The sequence below is a fragment of the Meleagris gallopavo genome, chromosome 25 (genome assembly GCF_905368555.1).
Source record: "Meleagris gallopavo chromosome 25, MGAL_WU_HG_1.1, whole genome shotgun sequence".
Lineage (NCBI taxonomy): Eukaryota > Metazoa > Chordata > Aves > Galliformes > Phasianidae > Meleagris > Meleagris gallopavo.
In genome coordinates, this window is record NC_139428.1 from 5,629,571 (window position 1) to 5,656,669 (window position 27,099).

The following is a 27,099-nucleotide window of genomic DNA, read 5'->3' on the forward strand; positions in this document are numbered from 1 at the left end:
GCCTGTTAAGGGCTGTCAGGCTCTGCTCCAGAAGGCTGACTCACAAGCAAGACAACCGAGTCTGAGCAGATGCAGCTCAGGTTCAGCTGAGTAGAGCTGCACTCACGCTTTCTGCTACCTCTCATAAGCGGCTGGCTCAGGAGCTCTGAGCTAGAGGGGAAACATCCTTGATTGTTTCAGTGCTTGGTGACCAATCTGCAACAGTCTACAGCTGTATTAATTAAGTCAGAAGGTGCTCTCAAGTTATAGTCAAAACTTGTACATTTTATTCCCAATTCACAGGGTTATTTGCACAGATGGAACACAAAACTCCAGAAGAAAGGATGTGTATGAATAAAACATTAGCATCTTTTGATCAAACACACTACAGGGTACATAGTTTTCCCTTCCTATTATAGTCTCATCAGTAAGAGCATCTCTAGACAATTATAGCAATGGACTACAGACTTTTTAAGCATGTTACAAGATAAATGGAGAAAACCAGCAAATATTAATGGGTGATTATGTCCTAAAAATGTGTAAATTTTTCCTTGGTACTTCAAACCGTTATCTGCAACATTCCTGCCAAAAATGATATAGCAGGCTGCAGAGTATATCAATCCAGATGGCCTCTGATATATTCCAAACTGTTACCCCAGACTAAACATTAAGGAAAAAGAAAAAAAAGCTCTTTCCAAGAGCAGAGTTCAAAATAGCATTTAAATTGAAAGTTTCCACTTTGAATAAAGCCATTATACTGCACATTTGAACATATTTAAAAGACATAGAAAGGATAACATTTAGCTTTCAGAGACCTGTCTGTCACAGTCCCTGGTTTGAACACCCAGCTACTTAACCACTAAATTTAAGATTTTTAATTATCAGTTGGGTGCATGGACTTTTAGTGAAAAAGAAGTTCCAATAGAGCCTTCTATTACTGCTGAGATAAATCAATATTCTGCAAATATTTTGGAGTACAGCCATTACTTTCAGCAGAATTTTACACACTACTTCAATTCTACAAATTTTGCAGGAATGACAAGATCTAGTTTACCACAGAAAAACATAATTCCCACCATTCTTGAGACTCCAAAAGAAAGATGCTTATACATGATCTTTTGCAGCCTGCATGTTCTTGCATTCCAGCTGTGCATAACCTGCAGGTAGCTTGCACGAGACAGCTACTGTTTTGTTTTTTTTAGAGCAGGAATAGGATACCTGCATCAAGGAAGGGAGATGTTATCTAGATGGGCTGTGGCTTGACTCGCATGAATGCGTAAACATTCCCTGCCCTTTTGGCCACATCCTGCTAACTCGTCCCCAACTGAAAGGCCCACAGAACAGCTTCTTCACAATTTTTCCATGGGAGCAAGAACTAGGACAACATCTTTATTCATGCACTCTTGAAACATCGTGGGTTTGTGTTCGGCTTTTCTGGCTTGTTCATATACACAAGTCAAGTCAAAGTTTAGTCCTACCTCTGGGAGAGAAAGAAAGAACCATCAGAAGTGTCAGATACTACATTATACTTGCAATGAATTGGATTTTCAAAACAAAAAAAATTAAACTGTGCTATATACAAATGTTGAGGCACACAATATAAGGACATGCTGACACAATGATTAAGGTATGTCACTATTACTCTTTCAACACAAATTAGAAACAGCCTGGACTACAAAGATGTTCTCCTTCCTCCCTGTAGTTGTAGCTGTAGTTCTGGCTTGGCTAATGTGAACTTTAGGTGCAGCAATCCTCTGCAGGCTGCTGATTAAAACACAACTGCTCACTCCCAAGAGAACGGTGAACCACTTAAGCAGTATTTTAGTTCTGAAAAGCATATTCATTTATAAAAGCTTAAGAAGTGTGGGTTTTCTGCTGTTGCAAGGCATTTCTATGCACAACTAGGATATTCACAGCTCAGCGACTGGTAAGCCCACTCTTACACTTCCTAAGCATTCGAGTGATTCTCAGAATAGTTTTTGTTCCGTGGCTGACAAAGGACTACTTGTATGTACCACAGGCGCCAGGAGGCAGCTTGAATCCTAAGCACCAAAGTTGATAGAGAACCACGGCTGGCACTTTTTTAATACGACACAAGTAAAACGATGAGCCATTGCGAGAAATTTGGTTGTATGTGAACCTTCAGTCACTGATTTTCAGTAGTTCATAACGTGACTAATGTCTGAATTAAAACCATAGGGGAGCCTATCCAGTAATAATGAAAGTTAACCAAAAAGACATGTCAATATATTAGACTAAAGCATATGCTTATCATTCTTATTTCATCTAGTACCCCTTTAAAAATAGAAAATGATATTTACTCAGGCAACAAATGATAAATTCCTGACTTTACTGAAATACTATAGTAAGGATTTTACTCCATAGGGGATGCACAGCTCTTCCTAGCCATGCTTTGGAGTCAAATTCTAAAGCTACAATAATTCCAGTGGATCAGTATTTCCTTCATTTTTTTTATTACAGCATGTTTGCTAAATTTACAGCAAGCAGAAAATAAGCTGGGTCTTTAGTTATTTTGATCAAAACATTGATGTTTTAAAGGTAGTACACAATATTTGTTAAAAAGAACATATAAAAATACCTTTTTAGAAGCCTCTATAAGAAAGGAAATACAAAGTTTAATCCCACAACTTTCCTCTGCTAGAGCTGCACACTACTGCTACAGTTTTAAATAGACTTTATGCTGTTTTTAAACTATACATCCAGGAAAGTCTACAAAACTAAAGGAACGTGCATATAAATGATTGCATAGCAGAACATGAACATTAACTGCAAACAGTAAAGAAAAGAGTTAGAAATACCATCAAACGTACTAAGGTTCCTAGAATCGACCCCCTAAGCACGTTCTGCCACTAACATTTAAAAGCCATTTGCATCTCTTGAAAGGCCCTGCTGAACACTCTAAAACCAAACCCTAAAACGTTTCTCTAAAGATGATCTTTTTGAAATTTGTGTCTTCATACACTGCTACACAGACAGTACGGAACACTGGGTGTCTGATGCTGGCTTTTCAAGACAAAGAGGGAAAAAAAAAAAAAAAAAACAATGCCAAAAGCCATTTTCATAACAAAATATCTTGCCTTCTTCTAGAGAAATACTGTTAAGATTACACACTGGTTTTGTTATTTTTCACATTCAATTTACTAAATGTACTGTATTAGTGAAACTAAATAGCTAGAGATGCAGCTCTTGTTCATATCCAACTTTAAACACTTGTTCTTAAGTAAAATGAAATTTTGTAACCAAACCACTGTCCATTCTGAGGAAGAAGTGATTCAGACTTGCTTGACTAAATATTTCTCAATGTATAAAAGCAAGCCTTTTTTACTCAAGAAGAGAAATGGCTACAGTTTTATACCTATGAATACACCAACTAACCACAGGAGTCATTGGCATAAAAGTTGAGTTCTTATATACTGTACACACACAACTTGAAACAATCTACTTGTATCTAACAGCAGGAAAACTAAGCAATTTCATGGTTAACTGCTCACTAAAATTTAGAATAGATACAAAAACTGCGTAAAATGTACACACAACCTAATATTTAGATACTCTGCCATTTTCTGGAATCTGAATTTAATTTTCCATTTCAAGGTGTTCCCCTCCCCCTCCCCCCCCACATTTCGTATTAGCAGCCAGGTCAAGAGCAGTGAAGCCTCTTTCCTGACAAGTCACAACACTGCACAGTCTCTGACTGAGCTTCCAAGACCAACTGTCTCCCCGCGCAGTGCATGCAGCGGTAGCACCATCTCTCCAGATGGCAGAGAAATTTCAAAATCTCTCTCCACAGAGCTCCATTTACCAACCTACTTGTCACTGGGCATGGAGAACACAGAAACCTGCCTTAGAACAATGAAAACGTAAAATTACCAGTCTGCATTTCACAGCAGTCAGTGTTGCGCTACAGCTGTCCAGTTTTCCATTTTATCACAATGTTTAGCATTAAAGAACATGTTAAACAGTTGGTTTAACTGTTCAGTACAAACTGGTATCAATTGCTATGGGCATGACATTTTCAACAGGACAATGTTGCAAATTACGACCAATCAAGTCATCACCGATATCTAAGCATTAAAAATGCAAATCTTTACAAAAATATACATTGAGACACCACAATCAATTCAGTAGCTGCCCATATCCAAGAGGACATTCTCTCTCTCTCTCCCTCTGTCTCAGTGGCTGCTCCACACTGTTTTAAACTTTAACCATTGTCTGCTACAGGGAAAACTGACGAAGAAAAGATTTTTTTAGCACTGTTGCAACATCATATTCCTGATAATTTAAGTAAACTGAACTGTGTGTAAATGAGTCTTACATGCCTAAAACCAACATGGATTCACTATTAGTGGCCACTGGACTTGGGACTAGTCCAAGACCTCGATCTGGATTTTGACCTAGATCTAGAATGTGATCTTGACTGTGATTTGGATCTAGCTGGTTCTTTTTTTCTCGACTCCTTTTCATATCTTGAGCTGGACTTATAGTGTGTTTTAGAATCTGTTTTAGAAGTGCCTCTAGATTTGGTGTGAGATGCAGACCTAGACCGTGATTTAGCCTTCATTTCTTTCTTGGGCTGTGACTTGGATCGTGATCTTGAATTGGACTTAGATCTTGAAAAAGATCGATTGCGGTGTTTGAACCTATCAGAATAAAGGGGAGAGAGGAGATTTGAATGTAAAAACACTATTCTTAGACATCTAGTACATTAAAAATTGTTTACCATTTTTTTGCAGGAGAAACTTTTTTTTTAAACCTACAGTTAGGGAATACAATGGTCTAGTTTTCAATGTAAAAAGCATAAAAATTATTTTACCTATCATTGTCCGAATGACTTCTGCTACGACGAGGTCTTCCAGTAGGTCTACTGCTAGAAAGGTACATCAGAAAAAGTAAACGGTGACAAATACCTATCTATACAAGCGATTAATAATTTTTTTTTAAACATGCATTTGATTTTTAGTTATTTTTTGATAAACCACAAAATCATTTCATTCAGTGTCTGATTTGATGCAGCATGCAAGTACATAACTTCCACAAGATATTCCAAAAAAAGAAAACTCAAAATTTTTAACAATTAAATAGCCTGTGTGGTGTTTTTGTTCCAAGAGACTGCTGTGTTGTTGAAGCCAAACACATGCTACACTTACTTTCTGGGACTATATGATCTTCTATAGCTGTAATCAAAAGAGCGACTTCTAGATCGTCTCCTTTCGTAACTCCGGCTTCTGGATCGCCTGTATCTGTCATAGTCATCGTAACGAGAAGAACTGTACAGGTTTCTCCCCTCCTTGGCTTTCATTTGATTCGGTGCTGGAAAAAACAACACAAATATTTAACATTGAAAGTTTTTTAAGAAGTACCCTACTTCCCTTTTAGTGACAGCACTACTGCTATCCATATATGTGACATTTAGTAGAAAACCTATTAGTGATTCTAGCAAAGACGCTAATGAAAAGGACAGAGATTGCAGTAAGCCACTTGCATTTTGCTGCTTTAAATGCTGGACAAAAGCGTTGTTGCCTTGTGAGTAACACTAATCTAGAAAGAAAGCAAACAAACCCAAAAAACAACCCCCACACCACCAAAACAACCCAAAGGAAGACAGAAAAAACACAGCACAAACAGTAACAACACTGGAACGCTTCACAGAGCCAGGAACACAGAATTGTTTCTGTAATGCGATTTCAGGCCACCTGGAAACAGTGACAGGCTGCCTGAAAAACTAAAACCCATGAGCAAAACGTCCCAGCATTCCTGAATTTAGCTAACAGTGAATTAATTAAACACAGTACCACGCATTAAACCTGATCCATAGTTTTAATTATTAAAAGTCAACTTATACGGAAGCTGCAATTGCTGATGTCGCAGAGAAGTCTGATTCTACAAGTATCCCTCTCTCCTATTTAACAACACGCTTCACCCTGTAACTTTAATATTAAAATCATTAGATGGAATACAAATCAGAAGTTGTCTTTTTAACAAAAAAAAGCACAGCTATCTTTCTTTTGTATTAAATCCCATTTTCATTCAAATGCAGAGGGCACGGCCATACTTTAAACGTATCGTGCTGTACAGGGCGCTACCTGCACTAACAGCTCCAATTTTCATGATTTAACTGCTCCTATTGACAACACTCATTTTTTTGTTCAGAAACTTAAAAGAATCCCAATGTTTACAGACAGGACAGATGCTTGTAGTGCAGAGCACATCATTTCCACTGAGTTCAGTATAAGTTAAACATGCATGTTTCAAGTGCTACTTTGATAGTTTTAACTGAAAAATCTTTAAGGCACTTTTATTAACAAGCTGCACATGACTATTATAATTCTGCTCTATACCAGTAGGTAGGCATGTCTTATGCTCCTTGAAAGCATCTTTTCTTTAATATATGATATCTGTATCTACCTGTATATTGAGAATACATTCATAAGTAACAGAAAATACACAACAGTTGCTTCTTCAGAAAACAAGACTTATTTTTCAAGTTGAAATGAGATGCTTTGAAATTAATTTTCCTGAAACAAAATGAAAATGAAGATATTACCTCAATTCTGGAAACTGGACCACACTGGGAAACGTCAACAAAGAATCAAGATCACACATAACCACAATATAAACACTGCAATGCATTACAATTGGGTTACTCATTTTGACAGGTAAAATTTTTGAAAGTGTGTTCCAGAAAAAAAAAAAAAAAAAAAGCTTGACAGCTGCACAGATAGATCTTAAGTATGTCCAGCTAGTAGCAAGGATTAGACTGTGGTGACTGTTACACTTAGCTAGCTGTTTTTAATTAGCCAAGATACATTAATAACGTGTCTTCAATCCAAAACATCCTTTGATAAAAGGAAAAAACCCACAACCATGTACTATTTATATATCAGCAATAATGTATCATAACAATTAATAACAAGTGTAATGTCATCTGGCACCAACCATTATGGCTAAAATCACCATCTGATGAAATACCCAGGGAGGCACTTACTCTTCCGATCGCCCTGTGCAAACTGGATTTCTATCTGCCGACCACAAATCCACTTTCGGTCCAAATTGTGGAGAGCATCTTCAGCATCGCGGACATCTTCAAATGTGGGCAGTGTTAAGGTACTTGAGAATTTGAGCAGTTTACAGATTTGGTATTGAGAAGAAATCAGTTATTTTCCAGTTTTACAGGCCATTATTTCTGAATGTTTTGTTCACATTAATAAGTACTGCAGCTTTTTTTTTTAAAATTAACCACCAACTATCTGAGACTTCCTATAATAAAATTAAAAACTCACAATACAGCCATGAACTTACCAATCAGCAAGCAATTGCTATGCAATATCCTAACTTTTCTTCTTCCACTCGTAAGGAAGAAAACTGTATCCTTCACAAAAATGCATTATTTGCTAATGGTGATTCAACTTTCTGCACTATATTCACTTTACTGAAATCTTAGTTCTCAAATTGCTAGGCACACAAACAATAGAAATCAATATTTGTCTATTAATTTTAAAACTGGGATGATGCTTTCCCTTTTATCCACTGCTTGTTTTAAGTTTAAATAACATAATGCCAAGGAGATACATACAGACCTTCAACAGCCTGAGATAAAGGCACACACTAGAACCCCTGCACTACCAATGTTCAGGAACAGAGTAATTACTAATTTTTATCTGTGAGATTGATTGCTACTTTAACTCACACACCTTCCGGCTATGGGGCAAAGAGCCAGTTGCCTTTCTACTCACAGTAACTCAGTTCAGCAACAGCAGCATCTACGCAGAAAACAAACTATCAAGTGGTAGGTATAAGTATCTCCATTACCAAAGAATGAATGCACTTTCATTCCAGACCACAGTTATGACAGCACTCACAATGTAACAGGTTTTGTCAATGGACTAAACCAGCATCATTCATCAAAATTACTGCTTACATGACAAACAGAAGAAAAACTGTTATTCTGTAGGATACATCAGGTATGACTCCTTTAAGCTTGGCCACCATTCAACTTCATCTTGACCTTTAACTCTTTAAGGGCTTGTCAGAAGGACTTGTCATGAGATGCTTGGCCAAAAATGACAGATGGCTTTATCTTTTACTTTGAAAAACAACCTTTTCCCCCTTTTGTAGATAAAGCGAAGCTTTGTCTCCCATTATGGCTTGTCCTTCTTCCAGCTTTTCTTTATTTTTTCTTTTCCCAAACTGTCCCTTCTCTTCAAGCCTGATCCTTAAGAGGTCTTTGGCTTGTCTACTTGCCTCAATTGTTGAACTCTACTCTAAAGGTTCTTTCATGCTTTCTCTTTGGGGTCGCCATTACTGTACAGCTTTACATTCTGAGGCAACAACAGAGGACAGTAAATTAGGGGACAATATTAAAGAAAGTTCACCTCATTTTTTATACAATCTGCTTTTGATCAAGTGATTCCAGTTCCCATTTGTTAAATTAACAATAAATACTAGCCACAGTTTGCTAAGCGCAAGTTCACTTACATACCAGTTATAATAGAAACCTGGTAGACAATTTTGAGTCAGTGATAAATTTTCATTTCAATCACATAATATCAATTTCAGTGACATAAGAAAGCTTGTATATTACTGGACTTGATATAAGTTTTGCAAAAAGGCAAAGAAAATTTGAGAAAAGTTAATCTTAAAAAATAACGAGACACAAATAAGACACTTATCAGAAACAACACAGAAGTAAACTGCTTTTTCATTTAGATATGTTACCTCTTACACAAACTTGAATTTCAAACTCCAACACCCCTCACTAATCAGCCATCTGAAGAAAGGATATTGAACATAAGCAAATCCTCTGGGACGACGAGTGTAGAAGTCAAGCGGAACGTATACATCAACTATAGGCCCATAACGACCAAACTCACGGCGCAAGTCTTCAGACCTAGAATATCAAAATATCTTACATGTCTTCTCACTATTTAAGGTATTTAAAAAATAATATATATATACAATCACTCATCTTTTTGGATGGTAGAAGATGCATGTAGCGAAATAATGTTGGGGGAAGTGTATGAGCTGTTCACTGCTAAAGCAACGCGCTAGGCTTCCCAAGAACACCACCACGGTTCAGGATGCTTAGGATAACCTTGGTATTTTGAAATCAGTGCTCAGCACAACTCAGCAACATAAATGTAAACAGAGACAAGAAGTGACACACAGTAGCCAAGCCAGTTCAATGCAAAGGTGGGCAGAAAGTGAAAAAAGGAATCTAACAATATTATACTAACTATTAACATTGATTTTACAAAGTGCAAACATGAACTATAATGTCCAAAAGAAAAGCACAAGAATAATTTTCTCACTCATACTGACTTCTATGGAATAATCAATACTTACAGCCACATCAAAGAACAAACCTGGAGTGAGAAACCATTCATGCCCTTAGGTCAACTGCCCCAAAGATGTGGCTTTAGAGCAGAACGGTTCAACAGATTTGTGACAACGCTTGAAATAAGTGCTGTCTTTTCAGCAGCGGAACTTCTTCACGCTTATCTTCTGGTGTCATTTTAGGACAATATAGGGAAACATTCACATCACATAAATACAATACTACATCAAAGAGTTACTGATGCTTATTCCTCTTTCACATTTGTTGGAAAAATATCTACACTGTACATTATCAATGACAGCAGAAGGTAGCTATAACAACCAGCTTCAAGGTCTCACAATGAAACCATCTCTAACAGGAACGAGCCATGTAACTGAAAGCTTACACTCAAAGCCTAAAAGGGAGCACTGTCAGTTAAAAAAAGAAGTTTGAAAATGAGCCTTCTTCCATGACTTCTAGAAGAAAATGATCTACAGGCAAAGAAGAAAGAAAAGTCGTGCAAGAAGTATCACTTCTATTTTGAAATTACTTATATTCTTTATGGTAATAAGGTTCCTAATTCATTCCATGCCTACGCCACTGTTAACTGAACTCCTCTTCTGCAGCCATCCGGGCAGCAGATCTGAGAGCTCAGACTTGTGATTTACACACCCAGACCTCGCAACGACTGCCACACCAACCCCACGATCACCAACAGCGGAACCGCCGCGCCGCAGAAACGGAATGGAGAACGCCAATACTCCGACAGCCACGTGCAACGGATTCCTTTTAATTCTTTTCGCTCACTGCGAAGATCTCTCCGCTAAGCCCCTGCACGTACGTTTAAGTTTTGCTACAACATAATTGTTACGGAGAAAAGCGTTTTCCGTCTCTCCCCTCCCACTGAGCGCCACCGGAGGCCGCAGCCCGTAACAACCAGCGTGAACGAGCGGGCGGCAATTACCGCAGTAACGGAACGAAGCGCGCGGAATTTCGGGGGCATCCATAACGAGGCACCGCCGCGCCTTCGGGCAGCACCGCCCATTTATGTCCAGACCGCAAAGCCCGGCGGCCGCCGGCAGGCCCCCTTCCCCCATCCCCGGGTAGCGGCGCTCCGCGGGGCGGCCGAGCTTTGTTCTCAGCAAGGCGTTGGGAAGCGATCAGCGCGAGGCGGAGGAGGAGAGGGCGGCGCCGCGGGGAGGCGGTGGGCGGCCCGGCCACGCACGGCCTGGCAGACCGCGAAAGCCTGCGCAGCCCCCGCGCCGCGCTGGCGCCTACTCCGACTCACCGGGTGTCGTCGGCCACGTTCCGCACGAAGAGCGAAGTGTTGGGAGGGCGCAGGTAGCGCGACATGGCGGCGGCGGCGGCACGAGGGGCGGCGAGCGGCGGGGCCCGGGCGCGGCGGGAGCCGAGGCTGAGGCGACCCTCCGAACAGCACGCAGCGCCACCGCCGCCCGCCCGCGGCCTCTCGCGAGACTTCTCGCAGGGCTTCCGGCGAGAACTCCGCGCAAAAAAGACCGCGCGCAGAAAGGAGCCACGGGCGCCAAAACCCGCGCGGCCCTTACTGCGCGTGCGGCTTCGACCGCGCCGTGCTCTCACGCATGCGCAGAACGCGACCACCAGGCGCTCGCGGCCCGTGAGGGAGAGGACCCCTCACGCCTGCAGGCTCCGCGCATGCGCTCTGCTCCGCTCCAGGAGGGGCTGGATTTTCCCGCCCCAAAATGGGGAAGCGCGCGCGCGCGCGTCGCTTCTCGTGCGCTGTTGGAGTGGCGGCGGGCGGGGCGCCGTGGGGGGCCGTGCGAGGGGCCCTGCGCGGAGGCGAGCGGCTGTTTTTCAGTTAAGTCGTTTGTGTGGCGAGAACAATAACGCAGGTAGTTCTGTGGCTGACATTTAATGATCGTTGTGCCGATAAACTGTCGTTCTTTGGCTGAATTCGTTGCCTCAGGCAGCATGAAGGGCTATGTTGCGTCCTGCTGTGGGGAAGGGCTTTCAGACCCACAGACGCAGAAGGAACAGCCCCTGCCTCTCTGCTCGCCACGGGCTCCGTGTGTCAGTGCGTTAAGGGGCTGCGTTTGTACGCGAGCCAGGAACAGGAACGTGAGCCAGAAGAGCGTTAGAGACCAGAGTTATGTGGGAGTGCGTGACACAAAACGTCTGTGGTAGAGTGGGAAAAATTCCTATTGCAGACACATCAAAAAGCAGTGGAACCAGCAAAGAGTGTAGAGTGTTGAAGGGTAGGAATTCCTGCTGCAAGGATTACCCCTTCAGAGCTTTTAGAATTGCAAATCAGCAGTTTGAACAAGATCCAAGTAGTAATAACATCAAGATTCTCACGAAGCCCTCTGCAGAAGATGGCTGCATAGATGGGGATCGGTAGCACAGCCCAGCAATAGGACAAAGCTCACAACCTGGCTACTGTCATCAGGCTTGGGCAGCTTCGCCTGCAGAACCGTGCGGAGGATTTTCCCATATCCTTGGTGTCCTGAGGCAGAGGAGATTGACAGGATGGGCACAGTTGCTGGAAATGTGACGTCCTGAAAACTGAAGAATTTAATAATTTTTTGGTGCCTTCAAATTAGAATGACTTTATATTCCATATATGAATGAATGTGCTTTTAGTATGAGGCATTTTCAATATGTGATGTATCTGCAGTCTGGAGCGCAGTGCCCCTTTCGATACCTGCAATCCTGTATTGAGCCTGACCTTTGGTGAGGAATTCGAACAGGAAGAGCACATTTTCAAGTGTGCATGGAATGTCTGAATAGTCCATGAGCACCACTGAGACCTTTATTTTAAAGGTGAGATGTTTATTTTAAAAACAAACACACATATGGGCGTTTTGCTTTAATACCAACCCTATCTCATGTCAAATCAAAAGCAAAGAATTATGGTTTTGTAACTTTAGAAGTGCTCTGTCCAGTGATCTGATTTATTTAAAGTCATTCAGAAATAAAGCTGACGCATCTCTGATTTTGTATCCTACAACTTACCGATAGAGCATTTGATCATTGAAGATTTTCACTGTTCTGCAGGCATGCTGTTGGAAAACTCTGTTGTGTTGTCATATGTCACTGTGTAGTTAGCAGCAGTTACACAGCAGTTTCCAGACAGAAACGTGCCTAACTCTTACATGGCCTCCTGCAGTCCTGATGCTTTAAAAGTCTTCCTGTGCTTATCAGTGTCTTGGCTTCCAAGCTGTTCTTAGTTATGTTAACTTGCATGGAATTTAAGGTCTGCAGAAGGGTGCACAGAAATGCCTGCAGAGCAAACGCTGACGATGCAGAGGGATCCAGGTAGGCTGGCTCGAGGGGCCGCTCTGTAATGACTGTTAAATACTTCACAGCTTTTAGGATGTTACTGCTGTTCTCATTACAATCCCAGTGCGGGTCAGCTAAACAAGCATCTATTCGCTTTTTTGATGGATAGCATAGAGAGAAAAGAGTTTCCAGTGGAATGTTGCACTTTCCTATAAAAAGGGATTAACGCTGAATATGTTTATTAATTTGGTAAGGAAGTGAGAAACACTGATATCAGCTTCTGTCCCTTCTCAATGATCACTAGGGTAAATCAGCATTCTTCAACTATGTCCAGCTTTGGTTGTCTGAGAGGGAGACCTCAGTTGTTTTGGGTGTAGAAGGGATCTGTAAGTGTACTTGGGGAAAAGAGAATCTTATAATAATGGGAAGTGATTTTATGTATAACGATAGTAGAAATCATCATTATTTTCTGTACTATACAGCAGTAGCAAAGATGGACACACCTTATGGAAAGTGCACTTTATTTTAAGTATGTAAAGATGTCACAAAGAAGGTGATCTGTCTTTAAACTCTCTTGCTTCTTCTGACAAGTGTAACTCCACCAAAAGTAATAGTCTGTAGATGACAAATACACACAACTTGTTTTTCATTTGGACTTCAGGACAGCTATTAATAGTTAAGTCATTAGAAGTTTCTGTAATTCATTTATAAATCCATATTATCACAGAAGAACATTCTACAGAGTTTAGTTACAGAAATTACAATGCCTGCCTATACATATGTGCAAAATGTTCGTACCAAGGAATGTTTTTGGTTGCTTTCTTTCTTTTTTCTTTTTTTTTAAACAAAACTGGTTCCAAAGAGGGGTAATCTAAATATAAATGCCATTATCAGCTGCATTTTATCACTCTGTTTTAAGGGGTATAAAGATATACTTCCCATAGTGGAAATACATCATCCCAAATAGTAATGGGTTCTTTTGCACTAGTGTTTTGCACTTTTTTTTTTTTTGTCTTCCTATGCAGTGCTTAACAGCTAAAGCCATTCACACTTCAGTGCTTAGAATTGTCCCCAGCATAATAATTAATAAACAACATTTGTTGAGAAAGATGCTTTAGATGTACAGGCAGTGTTTAAGAGAGAGTCATTTAGGGCACCCAGTTTTTATAAGAGGAATAATAAGGGACACTGGTGTTTTCCCCTGTGATTAGTCTGAAATACTGAAATTCTGAATCTGCACATTTAAGCATCTGTTAAGATTTCTGCAAGCAATGCAGTCATTTGGGGGCCAGTATTCTTTGAACATACTGACCCTACATGAAGAGCTGATCAACAGAGAACGTGTTTTCCTTCAGCATTTAATAAACCATTGTTTTCCATCACTTACCTCTACCATTTCATTTCCTTTAACTTCTTGTTCATGTGAGAATTTTTCTGATTTGCACACAAGCTTTCCATTTGCCAACTGCACAGTGCACTGTTGAAGCAGATTAAAAACATAAAACATTGGAGATTTTGAAGTTCAGCTAGGAGATAGATAGGAAATGACTCCAGCATAGATAAAAATGTATGCATGTGCTCTATTTTTATTTATTTATTTTTGCTAAAGGAAATGGTAAAAACAAATCTCATTGGAGCACAGAAAGTGAAGTATAAGGGTGAGCAGAGAGATTCACCTGTTTCTGAAATACATTACCTTTAGCTTTTTGCCATCCATAGTAGTAATGTCAGCCTCTTTTCCAAGTGTAAAGGAGTTAGTCACAGTCTGCTTGGGTGTTTTTGATGTCACAACAAAGTCATCTCCTTTTTGTTGTATTTCAACAATAGGCTTAATATCTCGAGCCATTTTGATAAGGTCTTCTGGCAGTGCTGTGAAGAAAGACAAAAAAGGACTTCTGTTATGAATTTGTGTATTTATATGAAGTAGCAAATCAAGGTGCAGAATGTACAAACCAATAACAGAAAATAGTCCGCGAGGTTGAAGGCAAATGCTGTTTTGGGTTCCTCACTTCTCTATGGACATAGTGTTCCATTCCACCTAGTCTGTATCGATCTTGGTGCTATGATGACCTTAAGGTACTTTATCAGTGTGTCTTTAGCGTATCTTGAAAGTACCGTCTTCAGCAGTAAGGGGTTGGTGAAGGCATCGCACTGCAGGACTGAGCTTTTCAACTATAACTGAGTTTTAATTCTACTGAATATCTATTACATGCTTTAAAACACTAAATGTGAATGTTTTGCCATGATTGTCAAGAAGGTAAGTGCATTTTTATTTATATGGTACCTATGAAATCATAACCACCAAGTTTCTTTACAGATTACTGAGTAGCTGTCACATACATCAATTAGTAGTGCTATAGAAAGTGCCTGCTCTCCTAAAGAGCATTGAAAATCTGTAAGCCATTAACAAATTGGTTACAGTTAAATGTACTTATAACATTATGCGTTAACCAAAATAAGTCATTTTTTTATATGTATTCTTTCCTAAGGGACTTGTCATAGTTTCTTTTCTTTTTCAAATCAGACATAATAGACTTACCTGATGAGTAGTTTATCACACAATCAAAAGACAAAAACAACATAGAAATACTATAATAGAAGATGTCTGCAAAGCATGTGTCACAAACAGAGCAAATTATTTTAGAAGTGACTTAACACTTACCAAGAGCTTTCAGAAATTCTTCATAGTTCTCTTGAGCATAGACCTGCCAGGTGCCACTGAATGCCATTGTGGAAGATAGGGTGCAGTGTGAGGCAGTGCTGCTGGCAGGACAGCGAGAGCCCGCTCTGGTCATTCGGGTGCTATTTATGGAAAGGGTCAGACCAGCCCAGACTGCGAGGTGATCAGCTAATTATTAACAGTTAAGTAACACTTTTTAATCTCATATTTGCTCTCAATGACCATAACCTCTCGTTCATTCTGCTTTCTACAGAGTCCTACCTTGACCAAATCTTTTGGGATGTTCTGTTTATCGATGGGTCACTGAACTCAGATAATTATTCATAATAGTTGCAAACTGTTGCCTTGATTCATTAGTTTTATTTTTGTGCACAACTTCTGCTTGTAACGTGTTTTCTTTGATTTTTTCAGATCAAATAGCATACTTCAGATGTGAGATAATTACTGTCATGTGATTGGACAGTGTATAGTGTATGTGCTATGAGCACTTGGAACTTAAATGGTGGAAATAAAGCCACAAATGCTTCTTCCAGAATTGTGGTACTCCAGTTTCTTGGTAACAATCATTCTGGAGCAGTCAGTTATGATTCCATCCAGTAGATGTCAGTAACGTGTATCTAAAACTGCATTAAATATAGGGGTGTTGTTTTTTTTCCAATAGCCACCATACACAGGAACATTAAAGGTAAAATTAAATATGAAACATTACTTGGAGACCGAAATTGAAGAAGTAAATGGAATGCATGAATTATTTTTCTTCTCACCAATTACACCACGAGTTCCTCACCCAGAGATAGCGAGTGATATTCCTTGCTGTCTGTGCAAGAATGATTGTTGATTTTGGAAGACATTCACTAGATTATGTATCTTGCAGTTATATTGCTTAATTCAAATAGAGTCCATATCCCAGGGGTTGCTGACCTTCCTAAGTTAACTTTTATTACTCCATACCCATCAGTAATTCTATTTAAACAGAAAAAACAATGCTGAACTTTTTCCTACAATTTCACAGTTATTTTTAGTATGTAATTTTAAAGAAAATGCAGACAAAGAGCTAGATGCCTGAAGTGGAGGAAATGTTCATGTTTAAGCCTATTTCTCTTCTGTTTTTTTATAGCAGGGAACATGCAAGGCTCTGGGCTGAGAAAACTTATGCTCTAGTTCTGATTAATCAACCTCATGGTTTCAAGACAACGTTTCATTTATACGTACTGTCATCTGTTTTGTTGTTTGTGTTTTCAGAATCCTGAATTTTTTTTTTAATTCATATGCACAAATCTCTTCCTTCTAGCAGCACTCAGACCACAGTAGTTAGTGGGATGTCGATACATAGCTCGCTTCTCATCACTTTGGGAAATTCTTTATTACTGCAAGCTATCCATGTACCAACAAGTGAAACTTATATTGTCTTCAAGGACTCCTCATGTACGTATCCTAGTCTTTGGCTATTAAAAAAACCAAACTCATTATTTATGTAAAATAGTCCTAGCAACTTGCTGTAGTTAACCGTGCTTGGGCAGGATTTGGACAAGGTGATCTCCAGAAGTCCTTTCCAAACTGAGCAATACTGTGAAATCAAAGAGTTAAAGTTTTTCTAGTAATCTTTTCGTCGTCCTCTAAAGAGCACTGTTGTCTCTGGGAAAGCTAAACTTGACACTAAGAAACCAAAAAAGAAATGCCACACACTTGAGATGGAATTCACATGTCTGTAATGTTTACAGAGCTACTTCACAATACCAACCTAATGCTTTTCTGTATTAGTTTTTTATTCTGAATATATATATTCTATATCAAGATGCACAGTTTTGTAATTTCACTTACATAGAATAATACCTTGTTGTCTGAGTGGCAGGGATGAGGTCCTGGTACTGGATAACACTGTATGTCTGCATGGGGTGTCACTCACATGACTGTAAAGCCTGGGTGCTTATACTGGAGTTATTCTAGGATGTGATTGTCTGCCTTACCATAGAGCACTGTGAACAGTGCCTTCCATCTCTGTGGACTTTCACTCTGCCCTCTTGTGTAACCATTACAGCGTGTCAGTCCAGAGGGAAGCTGTCTGTGTTCCTCTACAAAGCTCCAAGCCTTGGGAGTGTTGCTGCCTTGTTTTCTTCCCATTCGAATCGTGTTTGTGAAGGTCAACACTTCGCAGTCCCACTTCACGTGGTACTTAGAAAACTTCTGACTAATTTCAGAATGAACGTACTTGAGACAGTGGTAAGGTGTCACTCTTTGTAAGTTTAATAACATGGACGTAAGCTTTTCTCAGCTACAAGATAATAAGTAACCAGAATTTAATACAAAAAAAACCCCTATACTAATAGCTTGGTTCTCATATACGGGAACCCTCTGGTATTTCTTGCACAGCATGTTTTTACAGGGAAGCAGTTTCTCTGTAAAGAGAGCATGCAAGTGAATACACATGCACACATACACTTACAGAATCACAGAATGGCCAGGGTTGGAAAGGACCTCAAGGATCGTGAATTTCCAACCCCGTCACATGCAGGACCACCAACCTCCCCATTTAATACCAGACCAGGCTGCCCGTGGCCTCATCCAATCTGGCCTTGAACACCTCTAGGGAGGGGGCATCCACAACCTCTCTGGGCAGCTGTTCCAGCGCCTCACCACTCTCATAGTAAAAAAAACTTGAGAATTACCTACAAATGAGAATTGTTTTCTAGCAACCAAGAAGTGAAAATACTACATTACTGAAACAAAAATAAAGGAATAAGCCTAAATTTTAAGGTGGAGACATTCAAATGAAATCAAAGGGGTTAAATTCCTTTTAAATTCACTGAGATATAGTTGCCTGGTTCATTTAGGCTTTCTTGTTACGGTCTCACTTGGGACTTCCTTTTCTTCCGTTCCTATGGGTATCTCTCCACGCTTATAGACACTGACAGTAACCTGCCCTATTTCAGAGCCATATTTGTTCTTAACGTAGATGCTGTATTTTCCTGTATCTTCATTGCAGACTTTCTCTATCGTGATTGTGACAACTGTCCCCTTCACATCCATTCTGTAACGATCTTTAAAGATGATAATTTTCTCATTTTTGAACCAGGTGATTTCTGGGTAAGGATCTCCAGAGATACAGCAAGTTAAACACAGGGTCTGTTGTAAAACAAATAGTAGAGATAGATTATGAAGACACAAATGAGCAAGGAAATTTAGATGATGTGATGATGTTAAAAAAAAATTAAAGATCAGTAAAAATCCACAGGAGTTTCTTATCCATAATCTCTCAGATGAGAACAGATTAACTTCATCAGGTAGCACACACACTTTTTCTTAGGTCTGTGTTTCTTAAAATGAGTGTCAGTTTCTGAAAGGTGTGTGTTATTTGATTATTCTTGTTACTTTGCAGTTACACTGAGCTTGCTGTCTAATCATGGATCCATGGAAATAACGGCCCTCAGTTTAATGTTAGTAATATTTCTTGCAGCTTCTGTGGAACTAGAAAATTCTTACAATAGTGACTTTGAGTCACTCCCACATCCTTGGTAATAAAATGCCAGAAATGACAGCGAGCATTTAAAACCAAGAGCGTTCTCCCCAGCAGTCATTTCCCTACATCTGTGAAGGCCCAGATATCCGAGCGATTACGCAGCGTTACCTTATCCTCCATGATGGTGGCTACATCTGGCAGACCTTGAACAACTCTGGCGCGACCTGGGAATGAGCAAATACGACCTCTTAGTTTTACTTATCAATGTACCACTTGGTTTTGTTTGGCAGAAGAAATTCATTTACTTACACTTTTCTGCTATTGCTGCTTCTCTAAAAGCAAAGAGACAAAGACAACATTATAATGATTTATTAGGTATGGTACCAAATACGACACTCAAAACAGATCAATTTGGCTGTAAAAATATTTAAGCAGGAACTTACTTTAGCCTTCTGTGCTCAGCCAGGGCATCTTCAAAGGCTGCAAGGAATGAAATGGTTTTAGGGAACGTTGCTGTTTATTTCTTTTTCATAGTAGGTTTAATATAATGCATCAACGTTGGAATTGTAGGTATTTGTGCACAAAGCTACGTGTTATTAACTCTTACCTTGGCATGAGGATCTGCCATAAGGAAATCTGAATCTATTTATAAACTACTGAAGTGAGCGGAGCCTAGTACTCCCTTTCCTCAGGAGGAAAAAATCCTTTGAACGGTTTGGAAAAGTCTTTATAAACTTGAAGCCATGTTCTTTCCAGGATGCCCCCTGTAAGCTGTGTCGGCCTCCAGGACCCAGATACATCCTGGGAGCAGCTGTCCTCCCACGTCCCTCCCCAGGAGTGCCTTATGCTCAGCAGTGCTCCCCAAAGGCTTCAGTCCTTTCCACTGATCCCTTCTCCTCCCTTTGTCTTCCCTTTGGCTTTGTTGGGCACTTGACTGTCCTTAACCCAGTTTAGTAGCATGCTGTCACAGAACCATAGCTTCAGCTCAAATGAAAGAGAAGAATCACTGCCAGAGATCTGAAGGAATCTTGGAAAGCAGCTCAGGCAGATCTAATTCCTGTGATGCAGTTGTTGATTCAGCTTACCTTGCCCAGACAAGTCGGTTGACAGCTTGTGAGAGTCATTCCCATCAAATAATTCCAGGATGTATTTTCCTTTATCTGCATCTGTTGGGTTCAGTATGTGGAGCCAGATCTGATTCATCGTGCTCCCAGCTTTCAGTTTGTCACGAATTTCCAGTCGCTTCTCCCTAAATAAACAAATTATTTAATTTCAATACAGTTTAGCAGACCTGTGTGCTGTTAGATCTCTACCTGTTAGAACAACAGAGTGGGAGTCAGGACCTTGACCATCATTTTGTAAAGGGTTACGTACTCAGTCACTTGAATACCTTGCTGGGCATCCATGCTTTCAGGTAGTTTGCTAAAGCTCTCAGGTTCTACAAAATACCTCATAGTCTTTATTTGGGAGATTAAATAAGAATTAGACATTGCATAACATTGGCACAGACCGCCCAGGTAGGTGGTGGAGTGCCCCCCCGTCCCTGGAGGTGTTTAGGAGTAGATGCAGTACTTAAGGACACGGGCAGTGTTGGTGGTAGGCGGACAGTTGGACTGGGTTATCTTAGAAATCTTTTCCAACTCCAATGATCCTATGATATCATTTAGTCCTTAAACATCATTAAAACTGGCCTCCTTCTATGTGTCTGTAGGATGTGCGTAATAAAATGATACTTCTCTATTTTACCAAGTTGTTACGAGACTAAATGAGCTAAAGTTTGGAAAGAGTAATGTTGTAATGTTTGGGAGCTGTGTTATTCAGAGTGGGGCAACACGGTGGAAGCATAAAAATAGTAGAAATAAAGAGCTTGAAACAAGAAAATAACAGCTTCCTTTCCTGTTTGTAACCAAAGTTACTATTCAGATGACCAGTTATTTGTATCTCAGCACCACCAGATATTTGTAACATGATTGTTCATTTCGGAATTCCCAGACATGTTTCAGGACTCCGAGAGAATCGTGGTTTTCAGCTCTGCCTCTGACAAACCCCCCACAGCCTTAACAAACTGTGGTCTGAGGCCTAAGATACCCAGTTCTTGTGATAAACAATTTCAAGCAACAGTACCCTCAGAACCCTTCCCAGTGCCTTTAGGGGACTCACTTGTGAAACCAGGTTGTTTTCATGTAGTCTGTGTAGTACTTCACATCTGTGTAGATTTTGATGCCTTCGTCAGTAGGTTGAATTTTCAGGGGTGTAGCAGAAAGAGCTGATGGTACAATTGAAAGACTGGAATTGAAGAGGGAATCCAAAAACATCTGCGCAATCGTACATGTTATGCAGAGAAAATCCCAGGCAACCTATTGACATTTATCTCTGGAGAATGCGACTGGTTGAGTGTTGGATGGTATTCTGCCTCTGGAAGCTCCTCTTTTAGCCAGCAGAGAGCAGAAAAATGACATCATATCTTCTGGAGACATATAATAGGCATCTCACAGACAGAAATTGTACAACTTGTCCAAATTCACATAGCGAATGATGTGACAAGAAGGCTGCTGGCACACGCAGGTCTCAGAAATAATCTGTAAGCACATAGGGTTTTGTGTCCCTGGACACATGTACTGACCACCCTTCTTGACAGCTTGAAGGTGCTTCTACTGCCGAAGTAACACTAAAAGGGCAGTATTGCACTTGAGACGGTACACACTGACCTCTAGAGCCAAGGGCAGCTCCTGTGCTGTTTGCTCTGATCCTGGCAGCCCACCCCCTTCCCCTGCTGTTATTACCGAGGAGGAAAGGACATACCACTGATCCTGCACAGCTCCTTGAGAAGGTCTTCAAAGTCTGCAAAGATATAATGCTATCTAACTATTTGTAAATACAGTATTAAGCAAATCACATCTGATCTGTCGACTTAATTTTCTTATGTGTATAATATATCAGTTATTCATTGTCTTTTTCTGCTGTAAATCTTACTGGAGATGGAATTTTTGCCATTTATTTATTTTTAGATGCTGGTAGATGCATTTCTTACTACATTTAGATGCTTCTGTCCTCGTTAGCACTCAGTTTGTAATTAAGGCAGGAAGCTGAAATAACATGGCATTTCTTTCGTGCTTTGTGTTGTCTTTAACTGATATTCTGTGGTTGTGGTTCAGTTGTGAATTTCGATCCACTGGTGGAGTTGCAGAATGGAAACAGAATTTTGTTTTCTGGGTGGTTTGGAATGGCTGAACTTCCAGGGCTGAGAACTTGTTTGTGGATTATCAAATGAATTCTGGCATGAACAGATAAAAAGAGTAGGGATTGTATACAAAGCCCTCTGAAAACATACTCTGTTCACTGGGCTTTGTATAACTTTTGGAGAGTAAGAGATTTTTTTAAAATTTATTTTATGACCCCAGTCTGACATGGAATGCTTTTGATTTTTAAAATGACCACCATGTATGCACATATGTATATGAAAACTAAGTTTTCCTACTTCCTTTTACGAGATCAAGTTGGGTGTAGTCCTCTCCTCGGTCATCTGAAACAACTGCTTTGTATTGACCCTCATCTGCTTTGGTTATCTGGCAAATATATATGCAAATATACAATGTTAAACTAAAAATAAGTAAATAAAATAATTACAACCCCCAACAGAATTTTCACATGCCATTGAAACTGGACAAAAAAAAAAGGCAGAGAGCCGAGTTTGTCTCCAGAATAGGCAACCTGTCATGATCAGGTCATGAACCCAAAGAGCCCACGCTTTCCTTTTTAGCCCCTGTTAAAAACATCTCATTGCTAATTCATCAGGCTATAATGTTAATTCTTCTTTCATTTAGTAGGCACCACCCAAAACACATACAGACTGTTAAGCGTGAGGTCAATGATTATTTTTTGCAAGTTAGTGCAGTCACCAAAGCCACCGAATTGCTTTTCTGTTTTTCACCTTTTTAATACGGAGAGTTCCTATCCCAGTCTGCAGGTCAAACACACCACCTGTTCGGGCTTTCTTATTGAAGAACCACTGGAAGTTGGTGTCCTTTCTCAGATTTGTTGCCTGTTTAAAGTCAAGATTTAGAAGTCGGGGTCCCAAAAGCATTTGATTTTTTAAATGCAGAGATGTTCTTCTAATGTGAAGCATCACAGCAGTCCTACAGGATTACTGTAGAATACTGTGAGCTTCCCTCTTTGATAAAAAGTCAGTTCAAGTTCTGCTGTCTCTTGCCCTTCATCAGTCTGCAAATAACCATCTGAATGAGCGCTGTTCATTCCCAGACCTTAAAATGCACATCTAACATGTAATGCTAAAGAAATTCAGACTGAAGTCGCATTGATGTACATACCTTGCAGGTAAGGAGCACTTCACAGTTCTCGGTAACCTTCCATTTCAAATTCTCTACAAAATACGGACCTATAAAAGAAAATAAATATCTTGCTGTACAGCTCCACAGCTCAGGAATAATCTACTGGGTGCCTCCATCCATGGTGAGCCCCAGCAGTGCTGCCCAGGAGGGGCAGTCATGCACCAGACCCACAGTTTACATCACACAGTTATTGCTGGCTTTGTGATGTCCTAAGGCAACAGATCTTGTATTCACTGAGGAATCAGATCTTAAAATGTCAGTGAACTAATCAACATAAATAATACACTTAGTAAAGACGATACAAGCATTTAGAGCATTTGATGAAATGCCTTTGCTCAGGTTTTGCCATCTTTTTGGCACAGTTCTGGTAAGTCATTAATCTTCTGCTTATCTTACCCTGCTTTTTCTTCCATTCCCTTTGTTTTGCATCAGCTTCCTTTGCAACTTTAGCAAAACCTGTAGGAGCAGTAATCAAAGTCAAAACAAAAAACAAACACCAAAACAGTTTCTTCATATAATGCTGTAGAGATCGTGGTTACAGAAGGCTTTCTCTACAGCTTTTTCTCATAAAAACTGTAACATGTTTACAAGGCATTTCTAATGCCCCACTGAGAACCTTAAATGGATTAGTACCACCATTTTTGATTATACTGGATACGCAGTATGTAATATTACTGTTACAAAAATAGAAGTGTCATTGAAGACTTGAGCATTACGCATTTAGGGACTGAAACAGGAGCTCGGCCTTGCAAAAACACAGGCTGGAAACCCTGAAAATAAAATGTTTTGAAAGTAAGAAACACAAAATAGGGTAGAGAGCATAAAATTTATCTCAGTTTTAAACAACTGTTTGTTCTTCATCATCAGTATAGAAAAATGATCACTGACGCTTTACAAGTCAAACTCATTTTGTACTCTGAAATTACCACAAATTGCTCTATAAAGGCACTTTATTCTCCCCAGTGCTTTCAGAGGGAGTCCAGTAACGTGACATTTGTATGGGTAACTTCTGTTCGCAGAACGTGGAAGCTTTGGAAGGTCACTTGAAATGGTCAAACTGTTCACGGGAACTGGAAATGGTGATCGACATTGTACGGGGAGGTATTTTAGTGCTAAACTTCTTGCTTTAGAATTTTAAATAGTCAAAGAGCCTCTCTGTAGCAGCACACACGCCCTGCGTGTTTCACCCAGTGTGATTTATGTTAGCCTTTCCATGTTGCTTGGACTCATTTTCCAGTAAAATCAACACTGGTCTCCTTACTGCATTCAGTTTGATGCAATTAATCAGCTGTTAAATACTCTGAATTTTCAACCTGATCCTGTGCTGAGATAAATACGTACAAATCATAATTCTTGTCATTCTGTTTACTGCCAAGATACAGGGCGTTCAACACAGCCAGGTGATACGTGAAACATTTGGAAACAGCAACTAAAGATTCCACTGGATATTTTCCTCCAGCAGATTTTTTTTTATCAGAGACCCTATTTATAATACCAAAATCTTCAATTTATGTTGAAGAGGAGAGGAATTCAGGTTATTTCTTACATGATTCATGGACTTACTGGGCAGTATTGGTGGAAACTGTATGGTTGGACTAGAAGATCTTAGAGGTCTTTGTCAACATTAATGATCTATGACTTTAATGTGTGCTAAAATTTGTTCTCCACATTCTCAATGTGTCAGTGTAACTGTCAGAAGTCCCTGGAGTCCTTACACGCCTAGAAAAATTTCCACTCAGCATGACAGTCTGTATTTGGTACTGAATTTTCACTTACTTTCATCCAGAAGAACAAGGGTGAATTGATTTTTAGCTTTTCCATCCTGCAGCTGGGCTGTGTACACTCCTTTATCATCATCACAGAAGTTCTGGATTATCAGTTCAACCAGGCCTTTTTCTTTGACAAAGTTTATTTTGTGCGTCTGCATAAAACAAAGCAAATATAATAAACTCAGTATTTTTCCAAGACTAGATTCTGGCACCGCGTCTTCTCCAACACTTAGATTTAAGACAGCCCTTCTGTGTGTGTGTCTTTATCCATTTCCCTCATCTCCCAGGTACAAAGAACCAGTGCATTCTGATATTCTGTATCCTGAGATTCATCTGTTATTTGTTTATGTGCTTGGGCATAACAGAACCGCACAGAGCAAAACTTTCCTCCAGGACAGTTTCTGTTACAACCACGTAACACAATGCCTTCTTTCTTGTTGTGTCTTACAGACTGCTCAGATTACCAGGATCTCTGTGATTTTTAGTACAATGAAAGCGGTGCACATAAATACATATCTGGGGCATGTAATTGCATGTTTGGGCAGCAATAAATAATACTGCCACCCTCTGACACCATGCAAGCACTACTGAATCCCTTATACACACACCCCGAAACCTGCCAGATGCTCACATGCAAATACAATCATTATGCCTTACTGCCTTGTTTGCTTTAGGCACATACCATCATTACAAAAAGCTTGGAAAACACTTCATAATCATGCATTTCTGTGTCAGTTCGCCGGTGCAGAAAATATAGTTCTAACAATGGACAAGGTCTACAGAAGGTTTACTACATGCTGCTTTAAAAAGAGAAAAACAACAACAACTAAAGTAAAAAAAAAAACATTGCAATGAAATTCTGAAATTCTTTGCACACTCCTATCTCTTTTTTAATCCCTGCTTTTTATTTGCTTGGTAGTTGTTGTTTTTTTTCCCTATTTTTAACTGTTTCCCCCCCCTCTCCCCCATTTCCTTTCCTTTTCCCCTTTCCTTTTTTTCTTTCCTCTTTCCATGTCCCTTCTCTATTTTTGACCTGATGTTAGATCTGGACAGCTTGAGAATCAGACAGTTGGCTTTCTGTTTATGCACAGTGTGAAACCAAGCCCCAGAGCCTCCCAAAGACACCACCGAAAGATCTGATGAAAATTTAGAAAATGTGGTATGTGCCCAGTTGGTCTGTATCCCTGTTCAGGAAGGGGAAAGTAAGTCAGAATTAAAAATACCAGAACATACTGGCGTGCTTGTAAGCTCCTTCTCATTGAAGATTAAGTGCAGCTCTGCATTTGGTGACAGCTTTTCAACCTCCAACCACAGCCGCACTTCTCCTTTCTCCAGAACGTCAACATTCCATCCAGATATCAGCTTTATTACTGGAAAACAAAAAGAACTGCCAACAGGAATTCGTATGTAAGCCACAAAATTCGGCTGAGCCCAGACTGTGCCAGTGTTCCCCTTTCAAAATCTGTATGTCTGGGAGTGGCTTATGACTCGTCCAACTTACATGGGTTCCTGATTTCATGGCTACGTTTCAGTAACTTGTCCAGATCTGAAATACAAAATAACAAATTGTTTAGATTAGTACAATTAGACCAAAGCAAAATCATTATAGCAATTGGATTTAACTTGTCAGTGAGCCTTATTTGTGTCAAGAAGACGGTAAGTGCAAAACATTCCAAACAGGGAGGACTGGAGAAGGTGGCGGAAATAACTCTTAGTTCTGTCTGAGGAGACCATTGGTTGTATCAACTCAAAAAACACAGTAGAGAAGTCTTAGATAATTAAACTGTGTGTGTGAAATCTGAACTCTAATGGAAAAAATGACTTTCTGAGATCGTAGTTTTTCTTAGGAATCTGAAAACCAAACTGTCCTTGGTCTGTCAGGGAATGAGAGACATCTTTCCAATGACACAACTATCATTAAGTGACATCAGCCGCCATTCTTCTGGGAGAAGCTTTCCTTTAAACACCTAATATTAGAAAATTACGGTACATTAGATTTTTGTGCTTGTTAATTACAAGTTTTTACCTTCTTGTGTTAAAGTGCAGCTGGCAGAGATATCATCATCTACGTCTGTGACCTCCACTGAATATATTCCCAGATCCTTTTCTGATGGATCTTTCAATATAAGCTTAGATCTTAGAAATAAAAGGTAATAAATATTATTTTTCACTCAAAAATTACGTTGGTGTTTTTATTAAAAGAATACAACACATTTGATACATCTGCAACATCAAATATAGTACTTACAGTCATTTGTACGTGACATTGAGGA

The 27,099-nt window shown here is 39.8% G+C and overlaps 3 protein-coding genes across 5 annotated transcripts in view; all 3 read right to left on the reverse strand.

Annotated features, from left to right (window-relative positions):
• Positions 1 to 243: 243 nt before the first annotated feature.
• SRSF10 (serine and arginine rich splicing factor 10) lies at positions 244 to 10,973 on the reverse strand. 3 transcript variants are annotated; one of them, XM_085208984.1, is made up of 7 exons: positions 10,602 to 10,954; positions 8,781 to 8,887; positions 6,986 to 7,087; positions 5,148 to 5,310; positions 4,814 to 4,867; positions 4,539 to 4,640; positions 244 to 1,459 (listed from the first exon to the last, which is right to left on the reverse strand). In XM_085208984.1, exons 1-7 carry the CDS (start codon positions 10,664 to 10,666, stop codon positions 1,441 to 1,443), a joined length of 612 nt encoding a protein of 203 aa, XP_085065110.1. In that variant the 5' UTR covers positions 10,667 to 10,954; the 3' UTR covers positions 244 to 1,440. The 3 variants fall into 3 exon arrangements, with proteins under 3 accessions (XP_085065110.1, XP_085065109.1, XP_085065108.1); XM_085208983.1 differs by lacking the exon at positions 244 to 1,459 and having other exon boundaries at positions 2,437 to 4,640; positions 4,814 to 4,864; positions 10,602 to 10,973; XM_085208982.1 differs by lacking the exon at positions 244 to 1,459 and having other exon boundaries at positions 2,437 to 4,640; positions 10,602 to 10,965.
• Positions 10,974 to 13,075: 2,102 nt separating this feature from the next.
• On the reverse strand, positions 13,076 to 15,388 carry LOC100539684 (fatty acid-binding protein, liver). The gene is made up of 4 exons (XM_003212629.5): positions 15,234 to 15,388; positions 14,268 to 14,440; positions 13,959 to 14,048; positions 13,076 to 13,186 (listed from the first exon to the last, which is right to left on the reverse strand). The coding sequence occupies exons 1-4, from the start codon at positions 15,364 to 15,366 to the stop codon at positions 13,136 to 13,138; spliced, it is 447 nt and encodes a 148-aa protein (XP_003212677.4). The 5' UTR covers positions 15,367 to 15,388; the 3' UTR covers positions 13,076 to 13,135.
• A 2,084-nt stretch (positions 15,389 to 17,472) lies between these two features.
• MYOM3 (myomesin 3) overlaps positions 17,473 to 27,099 on the reverse strand; it is a 28,603-nt gene continuing 18,976 nt past the window's right edge. Inside the window, exons 23-37 of the mRNA XM_010723512.4 lie at positions 26,853 to 26,962; positions 26,328 to 26,372; positions 26,060 to 26,196; positions 24,834 to 24,978; positions 23,454 to 23,513; positions 23,037 to 23,104; positions 22,640 to 22,750; positions 22,187 to 22,274; positions 21,511 to 21,549; positions 20,869 to 20,974; positions 19,794 to 19,957; positions 19,152 to 19,188; positions 19,018 to 19,040; positions 18,877 to 18,932; positions 17,473 to 18,374 (exon numbers count right to left, since the gene is read on the reverse strand). Coding sequence (XP_010721814.2) covers positions 18,075 to 18,374; positions 18,877 to 18,932; positions 19,018 to 19,040; positions 19,152 to 19,188; positions 19,794 to 19,957; positions 20,869 to 20,974; positions 21,511 to 21,549; positions 22,187 to 22,274; positions 22,640 to 22,750; positions 23,037 to 23,104; positions 23,454 to 23,513; positions 24,834 to 24,978; positions 26,060 to 26,196; positions 26,328 to 26,372; positions 26,853 to 26,962 — 1,489 coding nt within the window. The 3' untranslated portion in view covers positions 17,473 to 18,074. The remainder of the gene's footprint in view (positions 18,375 to 18,876; positions 18,933 to 19,017; positions 19,041 to 19,151; positions 19,189 to 19,793; positions 19,958 to 20,868; positions 20,975 to 21,510; positions 21,550 to 22,186; positions 22,275 to 22,639; positions 22,751 to 23,036; positions 23,105 to 23,453; positions 23,514 to 24,833; positions 24,979 to 26,059; positions 26,197 to 26,327; positions 26,373 to 26,852; positions 26,963 to 27,099) is intronic.